Source organism: Zingiber officinale, chromosome 5A (genome assembly GCF_018446385.1).
Source record: "Zingiber officinale cultivar Zhangliang chromosome 5A, Zo_v1.1, whole genome shotgun sequence".
In the NCBI taxonomy this organism is placed as follows: Eukaryota; Viridiplantae; Streptophyta; class Magnoliopsida; order Zingiberales; family Zingiberaceae; genus Zingiber; species Zingiber officinale.
In genome coordinates, this window is record NC_055994.1 from 97,826,955 (window position 1) to 97,854,828 (window position 27,874).

The window sequence follows — 27,874 nt, forward strand, 5'->3', positions numbered from 1 at the left end:
GTGCCGAAACAAAGGGACTATTAGCAACTGAGGCTAAGACATGAGTGATTTCAATGACTAAAGGCTAGACCAGGAGATGATACCAGAATCTGAGACTGAGGTTAAGTAGATGGTGTCAGGATCTAGAACTAAGGTCTAGAGGGTGTTAGTGATTGAGACCAAACTAGATAGATGATGTTGGAATTTGGGATTGAGGTCTAGAGGGTATCGTCCACTGAGACCGAGCTAGATAGATGATTAATTGTGAAGGTCAAGACATGAAGGATGTGAGGGTCTAGAACTTAGATAGGATGTGTCGAGGTCAAGCATTAAGATAGGGAGGATGTTAGGATCAAAGTCTGGATTGGAGCCATATCGGTGATTGAATCCGAGACTGATATCCAGATATGAAGTCGAGTCATAAATAGATATAGATGATCCAACTTTAATTTATGAGACGAGTATACTAAACTGAACCAGAGAAAAATGTCAGGATTAGGACTTAGACAAGAACCATCTTAATTGTCTTGCACTTAACCAAACTTTAATTTCTGGGACGAGTATCTGTCCAACCTGAGTAGATCAATGCAACCCTTGACTCCATGGGATGAGACATGTGGAGTATGTAAAATTCCACCACATCAATATCTATTCGAGTGACTTATTTTAGTTTTTAGATTTTATGTAAACTATTTATTTGGTTACATAATGTGTTTTTATTTAGTTATATTATATGCCGTGAGTTAGTTTAGTCTTTAAAATTATTTTAATTAATAATTTTTTCCACAAATTTACTTGTGTATTTATATTTATTATACTAATTTTTAAAAATGTAAATTGATTTATAAACTAACATATCTTTAAACTTAACATTGTAATGAGATGTTTTAAATATTTTTTTTATTTTAAATATGTTTAAAAAGTTAGTATTAAGTATTTAAAAATTAAAAAATTCCAACTAACTCCTAATTTTTCTGTCAATTAGTTAAGTAGATACACCGCCGCAGCGCACCGCATCACATTACGTCGGCGAACCAACGGCCGTATTATCCCAATCAACACCCTCCAACATTCGACACGTGTCCCTCAGGCTCCCCTGCCCTTAAGCCGGAGCCTTCCGCCTCTTTTATCAATGTCTTATTCATCCTCAAGCCTAACCCTAACGACGACCATCGTCAATCTATAGCGATCCTATTTCCAGCGCCGGCAGAGATAGAGAGAGACGAAGAGGATTCGATGATGGAGAAGAGGGAGGCCTCGGCGACGAGGCCGCCGAACCCAGCGATGCCGTACCGAGAGGACTGCTGGAGCGAGGGCGAGACGTCCGCCCTCGTCGACGCCTGGGGAGACCGCTATATTGAGCTCAACCGTGGGAACCTCCGCCAGAAACAGTGGCAGGAGGTCGCCGACGCAGTCAACTCCCGCCGCGGCGCCGGTCGCAGGCCTCCCCGCACCGATGTCCAGTGCAAGAACCGGATCGACACGTTGAAGAAGAAGTACAAGGTCGAGAAGTCCCGGGTCGCCGACGGCTCCGAGAGCCAGTGGCCCTTCTTCTCCCGGCTCGACTCGCTCGTTGGATCTGCGCCGCCTCCATCCTCGAAGAAGCAATCCGTCTCGCCGCCGCTTGCTCTGGCTCTCCCTTTTCATCGGAAAGCTTCCTCCTTGCCAGTCGCCTCCGCGGTGCGACCGACAGAGACGAAGAAGAAGCGTACGGCAGTGGCCTCTTCTGCCGTAGACAACCCTTTCTTTAGGCGCGCTGCTGCGGCGGCCGCAGCTGCTGCAGAAGACGATGAGGATGTCGATGAGGAGGAGGAAGAAGAGGAGGAGGAGGAGGAGGGATCTGGCTCTCTATCGAGGTCATCTTCACGGTCTGGAAGAGGGTTGAAAAGGGAGAGGGAAGAAGAAGGCAGCGGGATTCGAGAACTGGCTAAGGCAATCATGAAATTTGCGGAGATATATGAGAGAGTGGAGGAGTCAAAGCAGAGACAGACGATAGAGTTGGAAAAGCAGCGGATGGAGTTTGCTAAGGCGTTGGAGTTCCAAAAGATGCAGATCGTCGTGGATTCACAGGTACAGCTTGCGAAGATTAAGCGTGCAAAGCGATCTGATACTGGTAAGAGATACTCTGGTTATTCCATCCTACCATAGTTCATTTGTAGGATCCGTTCCTTTTTGTGAGTACTCTTAATTTATTGTATGTGTTGAAATTTCCAAATACTCTTAATATATATATATATAAAAACCTTCCAGAATTTCCGAATTGTGGGAATTTCCCAGATAAATCTAGTCAAATAGGGGAGGCAAATCCTAAGTTTTTTTTGGTTCAATTATTTACTTTTCTATCTTCTTCAATTTATTCTTCTCACAAATGGTTAATGGTCCTCAATTGTGAGTGATTTAGAAGTTCAATATTGGCTGGAATCAATATGATGATTAAGTACAAAATATGGAAGGATGTGAAAATATTAGATAAAATCTATCTTTCATATTCTAAGGAAGTTCTTCTGGAGGTGGTGTGCGAGAAGATGTATATTGAAATAATTGAGTAAATTTTGATGGAACCCTAATGCTCAAGCAAGATTTCTATGAGGCAGCAAAGAGCCTTCATCAATACCCATATTGTTAAATATGAAATAATCATGTTGGAACTTGAGAATTCTTGAGATTGTAGTTGGCGTGGTGGCTTTTGGTCATTTTGTTTTTCTTGTTCCCATCTTACACGTAGCAACAATTTCAGAAACCTTGAGATAAGGTAAATATCAGATCTCTTGGAGATGAAATTTCTCTTGTTCAAGAATGCAGTCAACATATGTGCTCTGTGGAGTTGTCAATGTTGGTGGAAATGCTCTAGTTCTAAGGGCAAGGCACAAAGAATTAGACCAGGTAATAATGAGGTCTTGTTTAGGCTGAAGGATATTATGTATGGGTACTACAACTTAGAGAACAAGTATTTTGTCACTAAGCATGCAAGACAGACTCTAAATACAAGGTAAATTGCAGTGATAGTTAAAGAGGGTAAAGTATTGATAGTAACAAGGGGATCTAACAAGGATTCATTGATGCTTTCTTGTCTCATGGAGTTCAAATAAGGTTTCTCACAATAGGTGTCTATGTAGTGAAATCATGAATTTAAATATTGTATTGTCAATATTTTTCACATGGGGTGATACTCAACACTTTTGCAAACATCGCTACAAAATAACTTGATTCAATAAATTTTAAAGCACTGTGTCATCAAGCTACAAAGCAAAAGGTAAATATAAATTATTGACATTACAAACTGAATCAAGTTTTTTTGATGTGCGATATAAATGTAGTTTCAACAGTAAAAAACTGGAAAATTTACAGTTCTGAGACCTCTTATTGAAACTTGTCTATGGTGATATGTATATTTATTAAAAAATGTATTCTAGCACATTCATGCTAGTGTCAACCATGGAGATATGGGTTGGCATTGCTATGGTATCATTCTGGTTTACGATTGAGACCAGTGCCGGCACCAAGATGTAAAACGTCGAGTCAAATTGTGTATATTGAAGATGCTTGGACCTACTTTAGCATTAGTGATAGATATTATTCATTCAGCTTATTCAAGAAGTTCTGTTTTTCATAACTTGTCAAATAGCTAGTCTCAAGTGTCAATATTTTGATGGATTGATGTTCTTCTAGTCTCAAGTGTTAAGTCTGCCTATGCCTTGAATGTATTTCCTCCTTTCTTTAACATTGATAGATTGGATCAAGACTTCTGCCTTGAATGTATTTCCTCCGTTCTTTAACATTGATAGATTGGATCAAGACTTCAGTATGTTGAACTGAAAAGCTAGATCTCAGACTGAAATTTAAAAATGGAAAAACTTAACTGCCGTAATTAGATAATTTGATGGATTTTAAGCAAATACGTCATTTCAAATATTTCGATGAGGTGGGTTTATTCGTTCCATGTTATGGAGATCACACTTCCAGTTTCTTTATACAGCAACTTAGGATGCATTATGGTTCAACTGTTGTGTAGTCTACAAAACTATTACTGGTAGAACAGTCATTTACCTGGCTGGTTTGAGGCACTATCAATTATCAAAATTTAGATTCTCTTGCCGATATGTTACTGATTCTTAATATGTTGACTTATAGCCTATAGGTAATGCATGAGATACATACAATTTGACCTGATATTCTTCACGATCAATCAGGTTGTGATTGCTCGTAGCAAATCTGTTAATGGAGCTGCATGAAGCTTCAAAATCACAAACTTGAAATTTGATTTTTTATGTTCAATTGTCTACAACATTAAGTTTCAATTCCTGTTTCGTAATTGCGATGGACAATGTTCATTGTCCTTATTATTGCACTGTAAACTGATGAATTAACCATGTAAATTTCCTTTTCTTCCATCTCTTTCATTCATTTGTGTTTTGTTTTTTCATCTTTCTCCAGACAGTTACTCCTAGCTGGCTAATTGAAGAGGAAAGAAAATGTTGTTGCACTGGGACTACTGCCTTTCAAGAAGCATTGTAGCTGGTTCGTCACACGTTATTAGCAAGCAGTCGAAGATGAACAAACTTGCTCGCCACTCAACTTAGCAAAACAATTATATGTATATCCAGATTAGGTTATTTCATAGCGTATTTACTTTGAGGAGGATTTTATTATATTTTTCATTTCCCGTCTATGTAAACATTGTCAGTGTTACCAACGAGTTGGAAGTCCTTCGCTTATTTTCCTTTTGATAGATAGTTGAAGTACCATTTACCGTCTTTCCTTTCCTATTTTTTTAGAAGTAAAAAAATACTATTGGAGTAAAAAAGTGATGATGTGTTAGTGCAGGAAGTATTAGATGATTGAATTTAAATTTTGATAATGGTAAAAAGTTTAAGTTAAAATTTGTTTATGTTCTAACCAGTTTAATTAAGTGTGTAGGAAAATTTTAAGTAATTTTAGGTAAGGCGAAAGTCCTACTTCAGGCTAGGTAATGAAGTTCTACTGGATACTAGACAGGTGAAAAGGTCTAGATGATTGAATTTAAATTTTGATAATGGTAAAAGGTTTAAGTTAAAATTTGTTTATGTTCTAACAAGTTTAATTAAGTGTGTAGGAAAATTTAAAGTAATTTTAGGTAAGGCGAAAGTCCTACTTCAGGTTAGGTAATGAAGTTCTACTGGATACTAGACAGGTGAAAAAGTCTAGTTGTGGTTAGGCAAGAAAGTCATGGTTCATGAGATTTGGTGAAGTTTTAGCAGGTTGAGAATGTCGAATAAAAATCTTAGGGTCGAGGATATTAGGTGAAAGTTGGGGGTCTCAATCACAAACGAAAGATTGAACGAGTCGGGATTTGGACGCCTAGCTGAAAGTCTTGAAGTCTCGGATGCCGAGTAAAAATTCAAACGGTTTGAAGAATTGATTTGGCAACAGCTAAATTCTCCTGAGAGGAGTAGGTGAGGACACGTTTCTCGTAGAGGAAACAGTAGACATTAGTTCGATCTAGAGTTTCAGCGAAACTCAAAGTTAGGATCAAACGATTATAGGATTGTCGAAATTATATTATGTTTGATTTTTCTAACTTTGTGGTGCAAGATATTAAAATTGGAAGCTAATTGAAGAAGGAGCTCCAAGTACCTAGATTCTAACTCTGTGGTGCAGGATATTGAAACTGGAAACTGGCTAAAGAAGGAGCTCTAGGCGCCTAGACTGTATTCAGGCGCTCGGACATTCAGGTGTCCGGACTGGGTCCAAGCGTCGGTGACTAGGTTGAATCGAGGCACCCGAGCAAGCTGAGGTGGCGCATGTTAATTTGTTTGCACACGTGACAGTCCAAGCGTTAGGACGTGTAAAATACCGGAAATAGGCGAATATGAATAAGGGAATTTGCCGGAATTTTTGGACATTTTTCGGGAATTTTTCGGAGCTCGTACGGACGAGTTAAGGGGGATAAAAACGGGGCCCAGAAAAGTCTGTTTGGGTTACCCCATTTAAGTGAGGAAAAGTTGATTTTTACTTTTCTTTTTAAATTCCTTTTCTTTTAATTCTTTTTCCTTTATTCCTCACTTCCTCGCCGAAACCCCCCTGCCCTCATCCGCTCTTCTCCTCTTCTCTGCCGCCGCGCCCACTCTCTGCCCTAACCGTCGGCCGACGGTTCCACCTCTCCGAGAGCACAAAACGCCGGCCACTTCTTCTTCCTCTCCTCCTCTCCTCTGCTTGCCCTAGCCACCCGACGCCGAGCCACTGCCGTCGGCGACGCACAGAGCAGCGCCGGTCATCTTCCTCCTTTCTCCCAAGTCCGACTTCTCTGTGCCCTTCTTCCTCTCTGCCGCGTCTTGGCACAGCGCCGATCGCCTCTCCCTCCGCCCGGAGCAGCGCTGCCGCCGGCCTTCCTCAGCCCTAGAGCTTTCCCTCCGATCGTCGAGCAGAGCTTCTGCCCTAGCCGAGCCCTGCTAAAGTTGTGCCCTTGCACTGCCGGCAGCCGGCCACTTTGCCCTAGATTGCCGGAATTCAGAAGATAGGTAAGGAAAATTTAGGTATTTTTGGTTGGAGGCTCAGATTTACAGAGTATTGGGTGCTGCCCTAATTGATAGTATAGGGTATTTAATTGTTGTTGTGGATTTTATTTTTGATCCTGGTAGTGTGGAGGATTTTTCAGCAGCAAGCAACCTTTCACCGCAGTCATTTGGATTGTGAACTGAGGTAAGGTTTAGGGTTTTACTTTAATCATGTTGTTGCTGATTGATAGATAGGATTAGGTAGTTTGGAATTGATCTAATGGTGGATTGGGGATTAGGTAACTAACCCTAATTTATCGTTAGACTTTATTTAGATAAGTTGATGATTATTATTTAGGGTTTTGCCCTAAATGGTTTTAAGGGTTTATTTAGCAATTCATTCAAATTTTAGCTAAATAAAAATGTATTTATTGGATACAGGACTTTGACGCGAGACGAGTATCTCGATGTCGGATTTGGACATTCCTATTGGAGGCGGGTACTTTTGACTTATGTCATTTGATATGCTTAGTAATTAAATTAACATGTTGCATTAATTGTGTTTCTTATCTGTTTCGGTTAATCACTACCCAAATCTTACATGCTTGATTGATTGATTGGTTTTGCATCTCAGGTATATTTTACCTGTTTATACATGCTTATAGGGGTAGTGATATGCCATGCTTGACCATGTTCAGGACCATCGCCAGTTACATGGATCTGCACACACCACCACTCATGGGTTAGTGGTCGATTCAGGATGAGTGTGTTGCAGCAGGGACTCTGTTAGGCACCGTTGGTCCGCTCGTGGGTAGTGTGACACAACGTGTTATCCGGCAGGGATTCCTCCCCGTCTTTGAGTACCGGGAGTTGAGAGCATTGCGCTCCCCCATCTATGATTTGGGGTAGGAGGATAGGTGTACTCCGACAGCATCCCGTCCACTCGGTCACTCATCAGGAGTAGTGACGACAGAGTGCACGGTTGTCACAGCCCTACCCACTCGGCCTCACCTTTGTATGAGATGATCGACTGGCGTCAGGGGTGACCAGGACGCATCATTGGCATCATATGCATGATGCATTTATTGCTTGTGTTTGTGTTTGCTGCATTTATATGCTGCATATGCATACAGGATTCCTTATCCTCGGACTGTTTGACCTTATACTCAGACCTGGTTAGTACAGTATTCTCCTGTTTATTTCAGATGCATTCTTATCTTTCTTATCAGGAGACTGTACGCATGATTAGTGCTAGGTGTTGTTTCTTTACTTTGCATATCAACTGTACCTGCTGAGTGTTGGACTCACCCCGCCTCTATTGTTGTTATTTTCAGGTTGATGTTGTCAGGAGGGAGTTCCAGTCGCTAGTCCTCACTGCACATAGTGCTGGTCCTGCAGACCTCCAGGATATGTTTGTTTTCTTTGGTTTCTTTTTGTTCTAGACTGTTTGAACTCGTTATGTTATGGATTTATTTGTTTATGGACATGATATAGATTTTATTATATTGATGGATTGGGATTTGGTTTTTATTCTACTACATGCCTGCCTGGTTGGCAGAAGAGGTGAGTTCGTCGGTTTTGAGCTTTACGAGTGTAGTTGAGTAGGGTGGTTTTTGAGTCAGAGTATTATTAACTGCGTGGTTGTGACAGCTAGAGGCTGAATACTTATATAAACTGCGTGGTGATTGGTTTTATGTACTGTTATTATTCCAGCCGCCTGTGGCTGAGTATTTAGTGCTTGTAGAAAATTTTGATTGTCCGCCGTACAGGGGAGATGCTGCCGAAATTTTCTCGGACATGGACTCTTCTGGGGGCGTGACAATTTAGTGGTATCAGAGCAAAGTTATACGATCTTTTGTTTCGTATTTTGGATTTTCGGGATTTATCTGATACCAATTTATTGGTATCAGAGCAGGTTATGGATACCTGCTTTTGGTTTCTGGAGATTTATCGGATACCGGTTGTTGGTATTCAGGATATTTGGGTTAGCCAGGTTTGCGAGTCAAACTGGGCATTTTCGGATTTTCGATATGGTTATGTTTCGGATTTATTTGGATTTCCGACGATATGTACGTTCGGAATTTTGAGGTCAAATTGGGGACTGGACAGCGACGGAACATCTCCAGACAGCAAATAGGTATGTTGTTATTTTGTGTTGGTTATATTGGTATTGATATCTGTAATTTAATTTAACAGATATGAGACGATCTACTCGTATTGCTGCGAGACGTGGTGCTGGTCGACCACGTGCGAGGACCACAGGATCTCTGGATATGCCAGAGATGCCCATTGTTAGTGAGTCTGTCAGTCAGGGACAGACTCAGGATGCAGCGGGAGCATCGGGCTCTCAAATCCCGATAGCTCCTGTAGAGATACCTACTTTGGCCACACCGACGGTATCCACGCCTACCATGCTTACACCATCAGGAGTACCATTGGTGTACCCGACGTCTGCTACAGCGCAGCCTACGGTGTATTCGGGACCACCGCCACTTGGACCTACAGTGTCCCGACACCGGTGGCACCTGTGCCCAGCTGCTGCACCATATCCGGTACCATTACCTACCGTACCTCTACCGCCACCACTTTTATTCCCCAGGCAGTACCACCGACGGCTTATGCTCCGGTATATACAGCAGCGGAGTTTTCCTCCGGTTTATTCAGCGGTACCACCTGTAGTATCGGCTCCAGTGTTTCCGCCAGATCACTGATATTGTCGCTGCACGAGCTAGGATTCCAGCACTGGCTGAGTCGATGAAGACTCGTTTCACTCTTTTCCGCGGAGATCTCGATCCGAGTATGGCTCTGTCATGGATAGAGACTATGGAGCAGACTTTCTTCTATATGGCTTGCTCCGAGTGGGAGAAAGCAGAGCTGGCTGCTTACCATTTACGGGATGAAGCTAATGCCTGGTGGGTTACTCAGCGTTCTATTATTGGTGAGCGCAACGTCACATGGACCAGGTTCAGAGAGGCTTTTGAGAGCCGTTTCTTTCCACTGTCCTATCAGATGTCTCGCCGACAGGATTTTATGAGTCTGAGGCAGAATAACCGCTCAGTGACCGAGTATAATACAGAATTCCTCCGGTTGGCTCAGTTTTGTCCAGAGTTAGTTGCGGAGGACAGAACTCGCATGATGCAGTTTATACAGGGATTGGATGGTTATCTGCATGTACAGCTTGCCGGATTAGGGATTACATCTTACTCTGATGCATTGAATCGAGCTTTGATGATAGAGTTAGCTCGGCAGACAGCATATCCGGACAGGAAAAGAAAGCATACGGGTCAGACTTCAGGGCAGGTCCAGCAGACTCAGGCGACAGGACAGCCTCAGAGTAGTCGCAGACAGTCAGGTCAGAGTTCTTCTGGGGCGTCTCGTAGGCCTCAGAAATCAGGGCGGTCTTCTTCAGGACGTTCCCGGTTTTCTCAGCAGAACCGGCAACCACCTTCCGGTGATACTCATTGTTTCAGATGTGGATCCAGAGATCACCTTACCCCAGCTTGCTCTCTGGGACAGTCAGTTTGCTTTTATTGCAAACTGCCGGGGCACCAGAGCCGAGATTGTCAGCTGAAGGCTCAGCACACGGCTTCCGGAGGGTCAGGTCAGAGGGGACAGTCTAGTCAGTCAGGGGCATATCGAGGAGGGCAGAAAGCCCAATCTTCACAGCGTCAGCAGGGAGTAGCTCCCTCCGCAGCAGCATTTGGCATGCTTGGACAGGAGTACTCCAGTGCTTCTGTAGCACCCTGAGTTTTGCTCCGGGACCTTATTATCCGACTCAGGGGCAGACTGGCGCAGTATCCAGCACCGCCTCAGTGGCAGGCTTCTGCCCAGCCGCAGCAGCCGCTGGCAGCGTTACCACCTCCTCCTCCGCCAGAGACTGGACGTGTTCATGCGATTACCAGAGAGGATGCGTAGCGAGCCGACGGATCCATTTTTCGCGGTACGATTTCCATTTATGCATTTTCCGCTGATATATTGATTGATACTGGTAGTTCGCATTCTTTTATATCCCGTACCTTTATGCGGGAGATTGGTAGATTACCTACTGTTAGATTGCGGCGATTGACTGTCTCCCTACTGTCCGGTGATACTTTATACGTCACCCAGGAGATCAGAGGTTGCCCGTTAGACTTTGGCAACATGATACTTACGGTAGATCTTCTAGTATTGGAGATGGTCGAGTTTGATATCATTCTTGGTATGGATTGGCTGTCAGTATATCATGCTACCGTTGATTGCCAGACGAGGGTGGTCACCTTCCGGCCTCCGAACCAACCCTCGTGGAGTTTCACTGGCATCAGAGATGACGACATCTCGATTATTTCGGTGATTCAGGCGCAGAAGCTGTTGTCGTTGATCAGTACTGAGGATAGTAGTAGTTCGCAGCTCTCCGACGTTCCTGTTGTCCGGGAATACCCAGATGTATTTCCAGAGGAGCTGCCAGGTTTGCCTCCTAGAAGGCCAGTGGAGTTCGCTATTGAGCTGATTCCAGGAACCGCGCCGACATCGAAAGCTCCGTATCGTATGGCACCAAAAGAGTTGAACGAGCTGAAGGTTCAACTCCAGGAGCTTTTAGACAGGGGATTTATTCGCCCTAGTGTTTCACCATGGGGTTCTCCAGTTCTATTTGTCAAGAAGAAAGACGGCACCATGAGATTATGTATTGACTACAGGCAGCTGAATTCAGTGACCGTCAGAAATAAATATCCATTACCACGGATTGAGGATTTGTTTGATCAGCTCAGAGGTACTTCAGTGTATTCTAAGATTGATCTGCGATCCGGATATCATCAGTTGAGAGTCAGAGATTCTGATATCCAGAAGACAGCTTTCCGTACCAGATACGGTCATTATGAGTTTTTGGTAATGCCATTTGGGCTTACCAATGCTCCAGCGGTGTTTATGGACTTGATGAACCGCATCTTTCTGGAGTATCTGGATCAGTTTGTTATCGTTTTCATTGATGACATATTGGTCTACTCTCGTTCCGAGGAGGAGCATGCACAGCATCTTCGCACAGTCTTGGAGATTCTTCGACGACATCAGCTGTACGCGAAGTTCAGCAAGTGTGCATTCTGGCTATCCTCAGTTGGTTTTCTGGGACACGTGGTTTCTAGCAGAGGTATTTCAGTTGATCCTCAGAAGATCGAGGCTGTCACCGGTTGGGAGCAGCCGAAGTCAGTTCAGGAGATCCGCAGTTTTCTGGGATTGGCCGGATATTATCGAGGGCTTCTCGCGTATTGCTATGCCACTGACACGTCTTACACGGAAAGGCGTGAAGTTCATATGGTCCGAGGATTGCGAGACCAGCTTTCAGGAGCTGAAGCGGAGATTAGTGTCGGCTCCAGTTTTGGTTTTACCTTCTGGAGAGGATGGATTTGTACTTTACACCGACGCATCTCTTCAGGGTTTGGGCGCTGTTCTGATGCAGCACGGCAGAGTAGTCTCTTATGCTTCTCGTCAGTTGAAGGAGCATGAGAAGAACTACCCAGTTCATGATTTGGAGTTAGCTGCCATCATCTTTGCTCTGAAGCTTTGGCGTCATCATTTATACGGTATCACATTTGAGATTCTCACTGATCATAAGAGTCTCAAATACATTTTCACTCAGAAGGAGCTTAATCTCCGACAGAGGAGATGGATGGAGTTCCTGAAGGACTACGATTGTACCATTAGCTACCACCCGGGGAAAGCTAATGTGGTTGCAGATGCGCTCAGCAGGAAGTCCAGAGGGACTTTGGCTTGTCACCGGACTTCAGTCACGGACTTGATTCAGAGTTTCTCGGAGTTAGATCTTGAGGAGCAGGGACCGACAGAGCAGGGTATTCTTGTTACCATGGTTGCTCAGTCGTCGATCAGGACGAGGATCCGAGAGGCACAGGCTAGTGATCAGCATTTGCAGTTTATTAGCAGTCAGATAGCTTCCGGGCAGCAGACCGAGTTTACACGAGACGAGGAGGGTATTATATTCTTCCGAGGCAGATTATGCGTACCTCAGTCTCATTCGGTCTTACAGGAGCTACTTCAGGAGGCACATCGTTCTCGATTTGCGATCCATCCAGGCGGGACCCGTATGTATCGAGACTTGAGACGTTCCTATTGGTGGAACGGTATGAAGAAAGACATCGCGGATTTCGTAGCTAGATGTCTTGTCTGTCAGCAGGTGAAGGCTGAACACCAGAGACCTGCAGGATTACTTCAGCGGATTCCTATTCCTGAGTGGAAGTGGGATCACATTACCATGGACTTTGTGGTGGGTTTGCCGAGGACACGACGAGGCCACGACGCGATTTGGGTAATCGTTGATCGATTAACCAAATCAGCGCACTTCTTAGCGATTCGGAGGACTGATTCCCTGGATCGATTGGCAGATCTGTATTGCCGAGAGATTATCAGACTACATGGTGTTCCATTGAGTATCATTTCGGATAGAGATCCACGGTTCACGTCTCGTTTCTGGCAGAGTCTGCAGCAGGCCTTGGGCACACAGCTCCGTTTCAGTACAGCTTTCCATCCACAGACAGATGGGCAGTCAGAGCGGACCATTCAGACTTTAGAGGACCTGCTGAGGTCATGTGTTATGGATTTCGGAGGCAGTTGGGAGGACCATCTGCCATTGGTAGAGTTTGCCTACAACAACAGCTTCCATTCGGCTATCCAGATGGCACCGTTTGAGGCGTTGTATGGTAGACCTTGTCGGACACCCGTCCTTTGGGATGAGGTTGGAGAGGCCCAGTTGTTGGGACCTCATAGAGTTCAGCAGGATGCAGAGTTGGTCCGTACTATCAGACGGAGGATGTCAGAAGCGCAGGACCGCCAGAAGAGTTATGCTGATCGGAGACGCAGACCACTAGAGTTCTCTGTGGGCGACCATGTATTTCTGCGAGTTTCACCCACGAAAGGGGTGAAGAGATTCGGCCTCAGAGGTAAGCTAGCTCCGCGGTACATTGGCCCTTTCGAGATCTTGGAGAGGATCGGAGCGGTAGCTTATCGGCTGGCACTACCACCGTCCCTGTCAGGCGTACACGATGTATTTCACGTATCGATGCTGAGGAGATACGTGCCTGATCCGACACATGTGCTGGCAGATATTCCAGTTCCAGTTCAGCCTGACATTACGTATGAGGAGGTTCCGGTACGGATTCTCGACCGGAAGGAGCGTCAGACTATCCGGCTGGTTAAAGTCGGATGGCAGCATCATTCGGACGAGGAGGCTACTTGGGAGCTCGAGGACACTATCCGAGCTCGATATCACCATCTTTTCACTTGAGGTATGTGATTTATTTACCGTTCAGCATTTATATTCTATATCTGTTGTTAGTACTTGCTGATGGTAGATAACGAAATTTGGGGACCAAATTTTTATAAGTGGGGGAGAATGTAAAATACCGGAAATAGGCGAATATGAATAAGGGAATTTGCCGGAATTTTTGGACATTTTTCGGGAATTTTTCGGAGCTCGTACGGACGAGTTAAGGGGGATAAAAACGGGGCCCAGAAAAGTCTGTTTGGGTTACCCCATTTAAGTGAGGAAAAGTTGATTTTTACTTTTCTTTTTAAATTCCTTTTCTTTTAATTCTTTTTCCTTTATTCCTCACTTCCTCGCCGAAACCCCCTGCCCTCATCCGCTCTTCTCCTCTTCTCTGCCGCCGCGCCCACTCTCTGCCCTAACCGTCGGCCGGCGGTTCCACCTCTCCGAGAGCACAAAACGCCGGCCACTTCTTCTTCCTCTCCTCCTCTCCTCTGCTTGCCCTAGCCACCCGACGCCGAGCCACTGCCGTCGGCGACGCACAGAGCAGCGCCGGTCATCTTCCTCCTTTCTCCCAAGTCCGACTTCTCTGTGCCCTTCTTCCTCTCTGCCGCGTCTTGGCACAGCGCCGATCGCCTCTCCCTCCGCCCGGAGCAGCGCTGCCGCCGGCCTTCCTCAGCCCTAGAGCTTTCCCTCCGATCGTCGAGCAGAGCTTCTGCCCTAGCCGAGCCCTGCTAAAGTTGTGCCCTTGCACTGCCGGCAGCCGGCCACTTTGCCCTAGATTGCCGGAATTCAGAAGATAGGTAAGGAAAATTTAGGTATTTTTGGTTGGAGACTCAGATTTACAGAGTATTGGGTGCTGCCCTAATTGATAGTATAGGGTATTTAATTGTTGTTGTGGATTTTATTTTTGATCCTGGTAGTGTGGAGGATTTTTCAGCAGCAAGCAACCTTTCACCGCAGTCATTTGGATTGTGAACTGAGGTAAGGTTTAGGGTTTTACTTTAATCATGTTGTTGCTGATTGATAGATAGGATTAGGTAGTTTGGAATTGATCTAATGGTGGATTGGGGATTAGGTAACTAACCCTAATTTATCGTTAGACTTTATTTAGATAAGTTGATGATTATTATTTAGGGTTTTGCCCTAAATGGTTTTAAGGGTTTATTTAGCAATTCATTCAAATTTTAGCTAAATAAAAATGTATTTATTGGATACAGGACTTTGACGCGAGACGAGTATCTCGATGTCGGATTTGGACATTCCTATTGGAGGCGGGTACTTTTGACTTATGTCATTTGATATGCTTAGTAATTAAATTAACATGTTGCATTAATTGTGTTTCTTATCTGTTTCGGTTAATCACTACCCAAATCTTACATGCTTGATTGATTGATTGGTTTTGCATCTCAGGTATATTTTACCTGTTTATACATGCTTATAGGGGTAGTGATATGCCATGCTTGACCATGTTCAGGACCATCGCCAGTTACATGGATCTGCACACACCACCACTCATGGGTTAGTGGTCGATTCAGGATGAGTGTGTTGCGGCAGGGACTCTGTTAGGCACCGTTGGTCCGCTCATGGATAGTGGGACACAACGTGTTATCCGGCAGGGATTCCTCCCCGTCTTTGAGTACCGGGAGTTGAGAGCATTGCGCTCCCCCATCTATGATTTGGGGTAGGAGGATAGGTGTACTCCGACAGCATCCCGTCCACTCGGTCACTCATCAGGAGTAGTGACGACAGAGTGCACGGTTGTCACAGCCCTACCCACTCGGCCTCACCTTTGTATGAGATGATCGACTGGCGTCAGGGGTGACCAGGACGCATCATTGGCATCATATGCATGATGCATTTATTGCTTGTGTTTGTGTTTGCTGCATTTATATGCTGCATATTGTTTGGATACCTATGTTTGACATGCATACAGGATTCCTTATCCCTCGGACTGTTTGACCTTATACTCAGGACCTGGTTAGTACAGTATTCTCCTGTTTATTTCAGATGCATTCTTATCTTTCTTATCAGGAGACTGTACGCATGATTAGTGCTAGGTGTTGTTTCTTTACTTTGCATATCAACTGTACCTGCTGAGTGTTGGACTCACCCCGCCTCTATTGTTGTTATTTTCAGGTTGATGTTGTCAGGAGGGAGTTCCAGTCGCTAGTCCTCACTGCACATAGTGCTGGTCCTGCAGACCTCCAGGATATGTTTGTTTTCTTTGGTTTCTTTTTGTTCTAGACTGTTTGAACTCGTTATGTTATGGATTTATTTGTTTATGGACATGATATAGATTTTATTATATTGATGGATTGGGATTTGGTTTTTATTCTACTACATGCCTGCCTGGTTGGCAGAAGAGGTGAGTTCGTCGGTTTTGAGCTTTACGAGTGTAGTTGAGTAGGGTGGTTTTTGAGTCAGAGTATTATTAACTGCGTGGTTGTGACAGCTAGAGGCTGAATACTTATATAAACTGCGTGGTGATTGGTTTTATGTACTGTTATTATTCCAGCCGCCTGTGGCTGAGTATTTAGTGCTTGTAGAAAATTTTGATTGTCCGCCGTACAGGGGAGATGCTGCCGAAATTTTCTCGGACATGGACTCTTCTGGGGGTGTGACAGGACGGGTCCAGGAGCTCGGAGATTGATAAAGTTTGTCAGATAAAATTTCGATGAGACTACGCCACATCAGTCGTGTGGGGGCGCCCGGGTCCAGTTCAAGCGCTTAGATAGGGCTATAAAAGGAAAGTTCGACCAGCACCTTAAACATAATTTTACTACGACTTTCTCTCTTGTGCACTGCTCGAAAGATGACTCTACAATATATGAATGCTACCCCAACAACAACTATGCACAAACTCCTACTTCAAAGTCATCGGTATCGTTTACTTTTAGCTACTTGTACTTTAAAATTACATTTATAACCATTCAAATTATTAGTGGTTTACCATTAAAAATATTTTTACGTGCGGAGCTTTGAGTAGGAGTCGTCATAGACTCTGAGTCAAATATAAAAACTTAGGTTCCTCTATCTTTCTTTCTTATGTTCACCGTGCAATTCTCTTAATAATTTTATATAAAAAATATAAAAAATCACTAGTATTATTCAACTATTTTTGTACTTTCGATCCTATATAATGTTTATTTCAGATGATCTATTATGATCGATCTCTTGTTTTATATAGATATCTTATCTTTTATTTAACAATCCTAAAGTTTCCTCGGATAGGAATTATAGGATCAAATAAGGAATATGTATTTTTTTTTTTTTTTTTGATATTCTTTCCTAATGAATATCAAATATGTGATGCCTCTATTGAAAGAAAAATATTGTTGTAAAAAATTCTTTATGTTTTATTATTTTTTTATTATCTAAATTTATTTTTTATTTGTATAAAACTAATCATATTAATTGAATATTGAAATAAATAATTACCATAGCTTTTTTTTTTTAATCATTTTTAGGATAAATTTTAATTATTATATTTATGTAAAAAAATGGTAAGAGAAAGTCAAAAATACCCACTTTAAAATTTATTTTCAATTTCTAATTTATTTTAATTTTGACAAGACATCTTAATAATTTTTTTTTAAAAAAAAGTAGGTTAAGGGAGGATTATCATCCTCCTTTAATGAAGAAATTAAAATAAAATAAATTTTTAGGCGAGAAAAGAAAATGGGGGAAAAAGGAAACCTTTGTTCAACGATTGAAGTGAACGGATGAGGTGAAACATCGCCACCTGGCAAACTGATTCCAAATATGACCGTTGGGAGCGAGGCCGAGGTTCCCGTTTGGCGTTTACGTTTGCATTTCTTCTTTATTTTAATTTTTAAAGGTTTTTTTTTCTCTACAAAACAAGAAGAATAGATTCCGATCCATCATTTCTGTATTCTCCGCCGCTACTCTTCTTCTGCTTTATTCTTCGATCGAAACTTTTCATCCTTTCTTTCGTCGTCGTCGGCAAGAATTCGAACCCCAAGAAATCAAGAATCCATCCACTTGTGGCAGCGGAGGAAGTGTGGAGGTGGTGGTGGAGAGTTGGGCTCATGGCGAAGGGCTCCTTGGCGACGGTTAATGCAGGAGCGGCAGGAGGAGGAGAGGAAGGGAAGAAGAAAGCGGTCGAGGTGATGGCGGTGGCGGCGGTGGAGGTTGCCCACCCGTACGACTTTCATGTGTCCGGCCCCCGAAACTTCTCCTCCCCCAACTGGAAAGATCTCATCCGCTCAAGCTGGTTCGTTTCCTCTTCCCTATTTACTGCAACGCTTGCTTCCGTTTCATCAAATTTGTGCTTCTTTCTTCATTTCTCGAGGGTTTCGGACTAAGCTCAGGATTTTCACTGAAATAGGGATCTTTTGCCTTAGATTTTTGGTGGACAAATGGATTGTAGTGTTTTGTCGCTTGCAAAGTCTTTCTTTTTTTCCATATTTCTCTAGTTTTTTATCCAACAAATCTGATGCATATTGTCCTGATGCATATTTCCAAATATGCTGATCTTGTTAATCTGAATTTTGTAATACTTATGCTTTATCCTTTTCATGTCAGGAGAGATCCAAACTACAAAAGGATGGTAATGGCTTGTTTCATACAGGCCGTTTACTTGCTAGAGCTAGACAGACAAGAAAAGAGAAATGCAGAGAATGGACTTGCTCCAAAATGGTGGAAAACCTTCAAATATAAACTAACACAGACTCTTGAAGATGAGAGAGATGGATCCATATATGGCGCAGTCTTAGAATGGGATCGATCTGCTGCGTTATCAGATCTTATATTGATGCGACCAGCTGGAGCTCCAAGGGCTGTACTAGCACTCCGGGGCACGTTACTGAAGAGTCCAACTATTAGAAGAGATTTAGAAGATGATCTTCGCTTCCTGGCTTGGGAAAGCTTGAAAGGTTCAGTTAGGTATCATGGAGCTCTGCAAGCACTTAATGCCATGGTTGAAAACTTTGGCAGCAACAATGTGTGCATCGGTGGGCATTCCCTGGGAGCTGGATTTGCTCTACAAGTGGGGAAAACATTGGCCAAACAAGGTGTTTTTGTGGAGTGCCATTTGTTCAATCCACCTTCTGTATCGTTGGCAATGAGTATAAGAAATATGGGTGAGAAGGCCGGCTTTCTCTGGAGAAGAATTAAGAGCAGTTTACCCTCAAAGGGTGAAACTTCTCTTGATGCAAAGGAGAAAAATTCTGTGAGTTGTGCGAAGGTATTTGGTACCGAGACAAAGAAATGGATACCACATTTGTATGTGAACAATAGTGACTACATTTGTTGTTATTACAATGACACTAGTGGTACTGCTGTTGCTACTGATGTTAGCACAGAGAAAGCTAAAACGAGTAATGGTCATGGAGAAGCAATGGCCAAGCTTTTTGTCATGTGCAAAGGGCCACAGAAGTTTCTTGAAGCTCATGGGTTGGAGCAGTGGTGGTGCGATGAAGTAGAACTCCAACAGGCACTTCATAACAGTAAGCTGATAAATATGCAACTAAGGTCTTTATATTCGGCTCCAGCCTCTGGAAAGTTATGATCCAACCTCAAATAATGGTATCAAATCCTCCTTATTCTTCCTTGAATATGAGATTGTATTATATTCTATTCTCGAGTATGTTTCCATTTTTGTTGTTTTGATTTATTCCGTTCCATATGTCAAGATTATCTTGGTTCTATTCCTCCAATATTAATCTATCTATTTGTGCATAAGAATGGCCACTGTTTTACAACTCAGCCAAAATTTTCTAGTTGAAGTATCAACTTCTCAAGAGAGTATAGTGACTATGCTTTATTACATATATGTGCTCATTCTGATTCTTTTTTCTTTGTTTGGTTTGTCTTGGATTGTTTATCAGATGAGGGATTTGTGTTATTAAGTGGACTAGGTTTCACTAAGAAACAAAAGAAATATTGAATATGTGAAAAAGATTGAGGCAACTCATCATGGGGAATGATACATTTGTCATGTAGTTGAAACTTGCCATCCCAAAATTGTGGGGAAATTAACAACACTTCAGTGAGTTAAAAGCAATAAATTATGATCTCACATAAAATGGCATTCTCTTGCATCTGTAGGACTGGATCCCCTTGACCAAGTAAATTATACTTGTTAACATAAAGTTTGTCTAAAACTTTGCTTCACCTGTTCCTTCTCATAAGTGAACTAGCAACATACCAGTAGTGCCCTCATCGTTTTTTTTTAAACTTTATGGAATCGACTTTAGTAATTTATCCTTCATTGAATACGTGGATACTATGTTGCATTCAAGTGCCTTTTCTTCTTCTATGAGATCGTTTAAGTTTATACCTTTCAGGCATTAATGTAGCTACGCAGTACATTTCCCTCAAGTCTAGCAACCATGAAATAACTTTTTGTTGTGGAGACCTCTTGTCCTCTTGATCCGGTTGTTCTTCAACCTCATCAGATGCTGAAGTTGGAGAAGGTGCTCGTTCCTCAACAAATTTTCTGATGCATATAAATGTTTTAGAACATATATATTGAAGCACAAATGCACCGTTTGGTTTGGATGACTTGAGTTGTAAATGTTTAGAGAACAAAAAAAAAAAAAAAAAAAAAAAACAGATGGATGATGATGTTTCACTTGCTTTAATAAAGTGGTTCTGGAAGTCTATGCATTCTAGTTATTGTGTATTTCATGCTTGCTGATAGAATTTCTTATGTGAATGGAAATTGAAGAACAACTAACTGATTGAAGAACAATCTCAGCGCTAGTGCATGATATTTGTGTGTGCGCGCGCATCACGTTGTCGCAGCCTTCTGGGACTCTGCTTCTACCGCCAGTTTATTTCCTGTGAATCAAAGCACACGGCGCGCGTTCCCCAGTTGCCAAATTCTCCGTCTCCCTTCTCCGATCTTCACGTATAAATAATCTCCAAGAACCGAAATCGATCTTCAATATCTAAATTAGATCTTCAAGGTAAAGATACAAATCCAATCCATGAAGGGGAGCAAAGCGGCGAGCTTTAAGCTGTACGCCAATCTGGCCTACTGCTACATCGTCGACCACCTTCTCACCCTCTCCCTACTCGTCTCCGCCGCCGCCATGACGATGGCCGCGATGAAGCTTGACTGGTTTCTTGAGCTCCGCTTCCAATGGGACGACAGAGCTCACCTGCTCTTGCTGCTCCTCGTCCTCGTCGTCGCCGGAGTGTCGTTATATCTCATAATGAGCCGGCCGCGCGACGTCTACCTGGTGGACTTCGCTTGCCACCTGCCTCCGGCCGACCTTAAGCTCTCCGTCAAGATGATGGAGGAGCGGTTGCGCTCCAGCGGCAAGTTCGACGACGAGACGATCGAGTTCCAGCTCAAGCTGTTCGGCCGCTCCGGCATCGGCGAGGAGTCCTACGTCTCGCCGGCGCTTCATCAGGTGAGTCTCTGCCACTCCATGGAAGCTGCCCTCGCCGAGACCCAGCAAGTCATCTTCGACGCCCTCGACTCCCTCTTCGCCCGCACCGGCCTCCGGCCCCGCGACGTCGACCTTCTCATCGTCAACTCCAGCATCTTCAACCCCACCCCCTCCATCTCCGCCATGATCGTCAACCACTACCGCCTCCGCTCGAACGTCCGCACCTTCAACTTGGGCGGCATGGGCTGCAGCGCCAGCCTCATCGCCGTCGACCTCGCCCGCGACCTCCTCCAGGTGTGCCCCACTCGATCGGCTTTTGCAACTCCATTTATATACTTATATTTTTAATGATTAAGGTGCACAATCCGGCCTACGCCATCGTCGTTAGCACCGAGAACCTAACCTATAACTTGTACGCCGGCCGCCGCCGGGAGATGCTGGTGCCCAACTGCATCTTCCGCATGGGCGGCGCAGCTGTGCTGCTTTCCAACCGCCGCGCCGACAGAAGCCGCGCCAAGTATAGACTAACCCACGTGGTGCGCACCCACCACGGGGGCGACAAGGCCTACCGCTGCGTGTTCCAGGAGGAGGACGAAGAGGGGAACATTGGCGTGGCGCTGTCCAAGGACGTGATGCCGGTGGTCGCAGGCGCGCTCCGCGACAACATCTCGGCGCTAGGCTGGCGGGTGCTGCCGCTGGCGGAGCAGCTAAGGTTCCTGGCGGAAAAGGCGGTGGCCGCGATGACGAAGAGGAAGGCGGCGCGTGCGCCGGACTTCAAGAGGGCGTTCGAGCACTTCTGCTTCCACGCCGGCGGGAAGGCGGAGATCGATAATCTGGCGTCGGGCCTGCGGCTCCGGCCCATCGACGCGGAGCCGTCGCGCATGACGCTGCACCGCTTCGGCAACACGTCGTCGAGCTCCATCTGGTACGAGCTGGCCTACATCGAGGCGAAGGGGCGGGTGCGGAAGGGCCACCGCGTGTGGCAGATTGCCTTCGGCAGCGGCTTCAAGTGCAACAGCGCCGTCTGGCAGGCCATGCGCGACGTCACGCCGCCAACCGACGGCCCGTGGCTCGACTGCATCCACCTCTACCCGGTTCCAACGCCCGACGACGACCATCTCCCTCCGCAATCGCACCAGTAAGAACGGTTACGTATCCAACACGAAAGATCTAAGTTCGCCGTCAAATCAATCAATAATTTCCCGACAATTATATAATCTTTTGTGCCCATTGATTGGTATATATATAACTGTAATTCAAGCGAAATCGATCATCTTGGAGCGCTTTGACAGTAATTCAATTAACTAAAAATGGTGCTCGACTGAAACATATGCATATATCGTATATATATTATACATTCCGAAATTACGGCGCCAGCGGCGCCTCTTTGGGCACGTGGACGGGGAACTTGCTGATCTCGTCCCGCCACGGATTGCTTTTGGCCTGGTCGGCGGTTTCGATCGTTTTCAGAGATCGCCACACGGCGCTGTTGCACTTGAAGCCGGAGCCGAACGCGATCTGCCAAACCCGGTCGCCGCACCGGATCCGGCCCTTGGCCTCGCAGTAGGCCAGCTCGTACCACAACGAGCTGCTCGAGGTGTTCCCGAAGCGGTACAGCGTCATCCTCGACGGCTCCATGTGCCACGGCGACAGCCGCAGGCTCTTCTCCAGCTCCTCCAGCACCGCGCGGCCGCCGGCGTGCACGCAGAAGTGCTCGAAGGCCGTCTTGAAGTCCGGCACGTAGCCGGCGGCGGCGGAGCGGGCCTTGAAGACCTTCTTGAGCACCAAGGCGGCGAGGAAGAGGAGCTGCTCGGAGAAGGGGAGGACGAGCGGGCCCAGCGTGGAGATGTTGACCTTGAGGGCGGCGCCGGCGACGGCCATGAGGTCCTTGGAGAGGGCGACGCCGAGCTTCCCCTCCCCGTCCTCGGCCTGCGTGACGCAGGAGTAGCTGCGGTCGTCGGCGCCGCGGTGGGTGCGGACGGCGTGGAGGAGCTGGTAGTGGGCGCGGCGGCGGTCGCAGTGGCGGTTGGAGAGGACGATGGCGGCGGCGCCCATCCGGAAGAGACTGTTGGTCACGAGCATGGAGCGGTTGTTGCCCAAGTAGGCGTTCAGCGTTATGTTCTCGGTGCTCACCACCAGCGCGCAGCTATTCGGGTGCACCTGCACCGCACCGCACCAAATTAAAACGCAACAGTTCAAGTCAATCTTCAGATTTCAGTTTGACCAGTCACGCAATTGATTCCTTTCTGACTTGTTAATTACTCGCGAGGCATTAAAGTTCTTGAATTTATTGGCATCTGCATGATTCAATGCAAGATGAATGACGACCCCAGATCCCAGATCCCTGGTCCAAAATAAGTAGATAGGAGATAGACTATTTACCATTGCGGTTGCCGATTCAACCATAATTTAACCGTAATTGATTATAATTTCTCTTTAGATTCACTTGGTCCATTATCCGTCACAATCTAAATTATAACTTGGAGGGACAATAATAAATCTAAAGAGAGATCGTATTCAATTATGACCAAATCCGATTAAATTATAAATGGTCCATCCTCATCCTCAAATGGATGGATCGTCAATGAAAAATACAGTTTTGAAATGGACAAACATGAACTTTGAAGTTAGAATGGCAAAAAAACAAACCAACAAATTCATAGAATTTGGCGTGACAAGAACGTGTAGGATCACGTACCTGAAGGAGATGCTTGACGAGATCAATGGCGATCAGGCCGGCGCTGCAGCCCATCCCGGCCAAGTTGTAGCTGACGACGTCGCTCCGCATCTTGTAGCGGTTGACGATCATGGCGGCGTACGACGGCGTCGGGGTGTAGACGCTGCAGTTGGTCACCACGATGTCGACATCCCGCGCCGCCAGCCCGGTCTTGCGGAGCACCTCGTCGACCGCCGGGAAGACGACCGCCTCGGCCTCCTCGCGCGCCGTCCGGAAGGTCATCTCGACGGGCCGGCTCAGCAGCGACGCCGGGATGTAGGCCGCGTCGCCGATGCCGCACCGCTCCAGCATCCGCCGCTGGAACGCCACCGTCTCGTCGGTAAACTCGCCGGCGCTGGTGAACTGAGCCATGATCCGGCCGCGCGTCGCCGCGTAGTCCTCGCTCGGCTTGACGCAGGCGAAGTCCACCAGGTAGACCGGACGCGGCCGGCGCGTCAGGCAGAGGAGGCCAATGGAAACCAGCAGGGTCGAGCTAGCGACCGCCGAGGAGGTAGAGAGGCAGGAAAGGAGGGCTGCGAGGAGGCAAGGCATGCACAAGTAGAGAAGCTTCACTACTACTGCCATTGTTGATGTCTGAGAAGAAGACGACGACTCAATACGTGCATTTATAGCGCAAAACAGAGCAAACGTACTGTCAATAGATCCTCTGTTTCACTCTGTTTTTCAACAACAACAAAAAAAAAAGGGGGACATAATTAAGGTTTGCAACAAATCTTACGACTTTAACCAAATACTCGTCTATCTAATTAATGTAGGGATTGCCGGAATATAATTAACAAGGACCACCAAATGAATATAATTAATCTTATTTCATATTCGTCTATATATCATTATCAACTGTGTGGAAAGAACCTGTGGATATGCGGCTGCAAAGCAATGCCTGAAGAAGAGCAGAGCATGAACAGAGCCGTATCAATATCATAACTTCGTCTCTGTGGATTGCATGTGGTTTCCAGTCATAAACAGAAGAGAGAAAACAAGGGGAATGAATGATTCTGCTTATAATATTTAGATTACGAGTCCCTAAATTGGGTGAGTGATTAATCGATAAGTCTTTGTATGGGCGGTGCACTCGGCGCCCATGCTCTTGCGATCTGTAGCAATTAGTGGGAGAACTCCCAGAGTTGAAGTAATTGCGAGATGAAGCTGAAAATGACATTATGGAGAGCTTCTTCTCGAGACAATGAATCATGAAGTTGCGTAGGATCTCTGATTCTCGAGCACGGGAAGAAGTGTGTTGTGTAAACGTTCAGTGAGTGTTCTATTTAGTCGTTAACTTGAGTTTCGTGGTTGATACGAAGATGATACTCCACATAACAAAGAAGACCTCCAAAGATGGTTGGGAATGAATTTAGAGTTTAGCGGGGTGCAATTGCTCCTTTGATCATGATGATGTGACGAAATACTTCTTTTGTGTGGTAAAATGATCTTTTTCTAGCTTAAGAATTCTGATAAAGATCAAAAGGATCTCCTTTTTTTTTATTGGAATTGTCAAAGGAATTTTTTTTTTTTTTCCATCAAAACGATATCCCATGATGCGTCACTGCAATTTTATTTTAAAAATTATCCTTACTATACTTCAATTCTGATCGACACAAATAAACTATGTTATATTAGGTATAATTATGACGATTATAATATAAACATTTCAACTCTGAGTAATATTAGTATTTCATCCCTAGTTAACACTAATTAAATTATGCTATAATAACATTAATAACAATGTCTTGCAGTGACTATATTTCATAGTTCTTGTAATATGGACATTTCATCCCTAATCAATATTAATCAACACATATCAACCTCATGTTATAACAGCTACGAATTATAACTTTATAACTGCTACCACATAGATAGCTAGCAAACACGAAATCTTAACTCTTATAATTGTATAAGAGATATAATATTGTAGCTAATGTAATAGCACATGATCGGGTCTGAGATCAAGGGGTGAGATGTCTCAGCAAAATAATCATGGTCAAGTAATTTCGACCGTCTGATTATAAGTTGGGTTGGTCTTCTTCTAAGTCAGGCTTCTTAGGAGGTTAGTTTCTTTCGGACTGACTTCGTTCAGGTCGGCTTCAAATAGACTGACTTCCTTCGTGTCGAGTTTCGATTCACCGACTGCCTTCAAGTCAGCTTTCAATAGGCCAACTTCCTTCATGTCATCTTTAGGGATGTCGAGTAACCAAGAGATCTTTCATCAAAGTTCTAAAAAGACTCAAGAAAGAGGTGAAGGGGGGCTAAGGCAAACTTTGCCAATACCCTGTTTGACACTCAAGTTAAATCTCAGAAAAAATGTGGAAACAAGTAATTAAGAAAAGTAGAGGGTTATGAGATTGGTTGCTTTGATGTTGTAACTACTTACATTTAAATAAAAAGAGAAAGGATGACCTTAGTTTTAAAATGACACACATCTTTCTTTCCTTGCCAAAAGACACCTCTCTTGATGATTAACACTTTAACTAATGTATCCCTTGATGATCAGTCCTTCAACAACTGTTGAGTTGAATCCCAATTTGGGCGGACCATATTCCGATGCAACTTGGATTGAATTGACTTGAGACTTCTTTTGGGGTTGATTTAGTCGGAGCTTGATCTGACTCATACTCAGTCTAAATTGATCTGAGCTAAATTGACCTTGACCCAAGCTTTACTTGAGATCTTCTTTTGGGGTTGATTTAGTCAGAGCTTGGTTTAATCTGACTCATACTTAATGTAAATTGATCTGAGCTTGATTGGCCTTAACCCGAACTTTACTTGAGATCTTCTTTTGGGCTGATTTGATCAAAATTTAGTTTGATCTGACTCATACTCAGTCTAAATTGATCTGAGCTCGATTGGCCTTGATTTCGTCAGAGCTTGATTTGATCTGATTTAACGCAGAGCTTGATTGACCTGACCCGAGCGTTACTTTCACTTATTGTGAAGTTCCTCTTGGCTTTTGACTTGATTATACCACGCGGTGATTGATGATTATCTTCACTGCCATAGCGGTAAAAAATAAAGATAATTTGAATGTAAAATATATAGAAACTGAATGAAACATCTCATGATAATAAATAAAAAGAGAGATGTCCTCCTAAATTTTACCCTAAGAAATCCATAAATTTATCCCTGGTAGAAATTAAATAACTAAACCGAGGTTATTAAGTAAAGTACTCCATCTATCTATGCCTCAACTCGTTTAACTCAAACCTGAATGAATATTTGTCACCTCTATCGTAGGCGTGTAAAACGATGGAGCCAAGTCAATTTGAATTTAAAATGACTTAAATTGTTAAAATGGTCCTGTTAAATGCGAGCGAGTTAATGCTGAGCATGATATGCATTGTATGCAGCAGCAAGCATGGCTGACTATGCTGGGGAATTGGGACGGCGAGACTCTGCGTGCCCATTTATTGCACCTGGAAATTAGAGAGATCAAGTTAGGTCTGGGAACCAAGCGCCGAATCGATTGTAACAACTGTTCTGCACATGTGGCGAGGAATGGCACAGCGTTGGCCTGCGGACCCTTTCTTCATAATAACTCGTTGACCGTCGATGGCTATGCTGTTCAGTCTTTAATGTAACACGAAACAATTTATGACTCCTGCCCAAGAAATTTCCTTATAGTTTTTTTTTTTTACCTTGTATTATAGTATTATTAATTTTGAGATAAAATAAATAAATTTAAAATTTCACTACCGTTAGAATCCTTAATTTTACGTGAATAATACTAAATAGTTAGAATATGACCAACTAAAATATATTTTTAAAATTATCGTTAAGAATATTTAAATAATATTTATAATTAATTATACTTTAAGATGGCATATATTATAATTTATTTTTTAACGGTTAGATTTTGGCCCGTAAAATTTAACGATTTTACGTTTATAATAGTCAAAATTTTGTTGGTCAGTTTTCCGTTTCACAAACGTTAATACAAAGAGACGTTCTCGGTTTCAGAAAATATTGATAGCAGCAGCAGCGTACAGTTGGAGTGATTTGATGGCTGTGTACTGGTATAATTTATTCAGCTTTTTACCGGATAAGTTTCTAAAATACCCAAGTATATATTACAATTTTA

General features: G+C 44.1%; 4 protein-coding genes across 4 annotated transcripts; 3 read left to right on the forward strand and 1 right to left on the reverse strand.

The window, feature by feature from the left end:
- The first annotated feature begins 1,057 nt into the window (after nucleotides 1–1,057).
- On the forward strand, nucleotides 1,058–4,694 carry LOC121981154 (trihelix transcription factor ASIL1-like). Its single transcript, XM_042533531.1, has 2 exons — nucleotides 1,058–2,092; nucleotides 4,414–4,694. Exons 1-2 carry the CDS (start codon nucleotides 1,216–1,218, stop codon nucleotides 4,425–4,427), a joined length of 891 nt encoding a protein of 296 aa, XP_042389465.1. The 5' UTR covers nucleotides 1,058–1,215; the 3' UTR covers nucleotides 4,428–4,694.
- Nucleotides 4,695–17,573: 12,879 nt separating this feature from the next.
- On the forward strand, nucleotides 17,574–20,272 carry LOC121981156 (GDSL esterase/lipase At4g10955-like). Its single transcript, XM_042533533.1, has 3 exons — nucleotides 17,574–17,938; nucleotides 18,250–19,251; nucleotides 20,013–20,272. The coding sequence occupies exons 1-2, from the start codon at nucleotides 17,754–17,756 to the stop codon at nucleotides 19,232–19,234; spliced, it is 1,170 nt and encodes a 389-aa protein (XP_042389467.1). The 5' UTR covers nucleotides 17,574–17,753; the 3' UTR covers nucleotides 19,235–19,251; nucleotides 20,013–20,272.
- A 244-nt stretch (nucleotides 20,273–20,516) lies between these two features.
- LOC121981157 (3-ketoacyl-CoA synthase 4-like) lies at nucleotides 20,517–22,289 on the forward strand. Its single transcript, XM_042533534.1, has 2 exons — nucleotides 20,517–21,359; nucleotides 21,422–22,289. The coding sequence occupies exons 1-2, from the start codon at nucleotides 20,658–20,660 to the stop codon at nucleotides 22,205–22,207; spliced, it is 1,488 nt and encodes a 495-aa protein (XP_042389468.1). The 5' UTR covers nucleotides 20,517–20,657; the 3' UTR covers nucleotides 22,208–22,289.
- On the reverse strand, nucleotides 22,181–24,371 carry LOC121981155 (probable 3-ketoacyl-CoA synthase 20). The gene is made up of 2 exons (XM_042533532.1): nucleotides 23,764–24,371; nucleotides 22,181–23,225 (listed from the first exon to the last, which is right to left on the reverse strand). The coding sequence occupies exons 1-2, from the start codon at nucleotides 24,364–24,366 to the stop codon at nucleotides 22,431–22,433; spliced, it is 1,398 nt and encodes a 465-aa protein (XP_042389466.1). The 5' UTR covers nucleotides 24,367–24,371; the 3' UTR covers nucleotides 22,181–22,430.
- Between the last annotated feature and the right edge of the window lie 3,503 nt (nucleotides 24,372–27,874).

Excerpts from the sequence above, each read along its gene's own strand:
- LOC121981154 (XM_042533531.1), top strand. The coding sequence starts at position 1,216 with ATGATGGAGAAGAGGGAGGCCTCGGCGACGAGGCCGCCGAACCCAGCG.
- LOC121981156 (XM_042533533.1), top strand. The coding sequence starts at position 17,754 with ATGGCGAAGGGCTCCTTGGCGACGGTTAATGCAGGAGCGGCAGGAGGA. Across the intron at positions 17,939-18,249 it reads GATCTCATCCGCTCAAGCTG|GAGAGATCCAAACTACAAAA; the intron begins GTTCGTTTCCTC and ends TTTTCATGTCAG.
- LOC121981157 (XM_042533534.1), top strand. The coding sequence starts at position 20,658 with ATGAAGGGGAGCAAAGCGGCGAGCTTTAAGCTGTACGCCAATCTGGCC. Across the intron at positions 21,360-21,421 it reads TCGCCCGCGACCTCCTCCAG|GTGCACAATCCGGCCTACGC; the intron begins GTGTGCCCCACT and ends TTAATGATTAAG.
- LOC121981155 (XM_042533532.1), bottom strand. The coding sequence starts at position 24,366 with ATGGCAGTAGTAGTGAAGCTTCTCTACTTGTGCATGCCTTGCCTCCTC. Across the intron at positions 23,226-23,763 it reads TCGTCAAGCATCTCCTTCAG|GTGCACCCGAATAGCTGCGC; the intron begins GTACGTGATCCT and ends GGTGCGGTGCAG.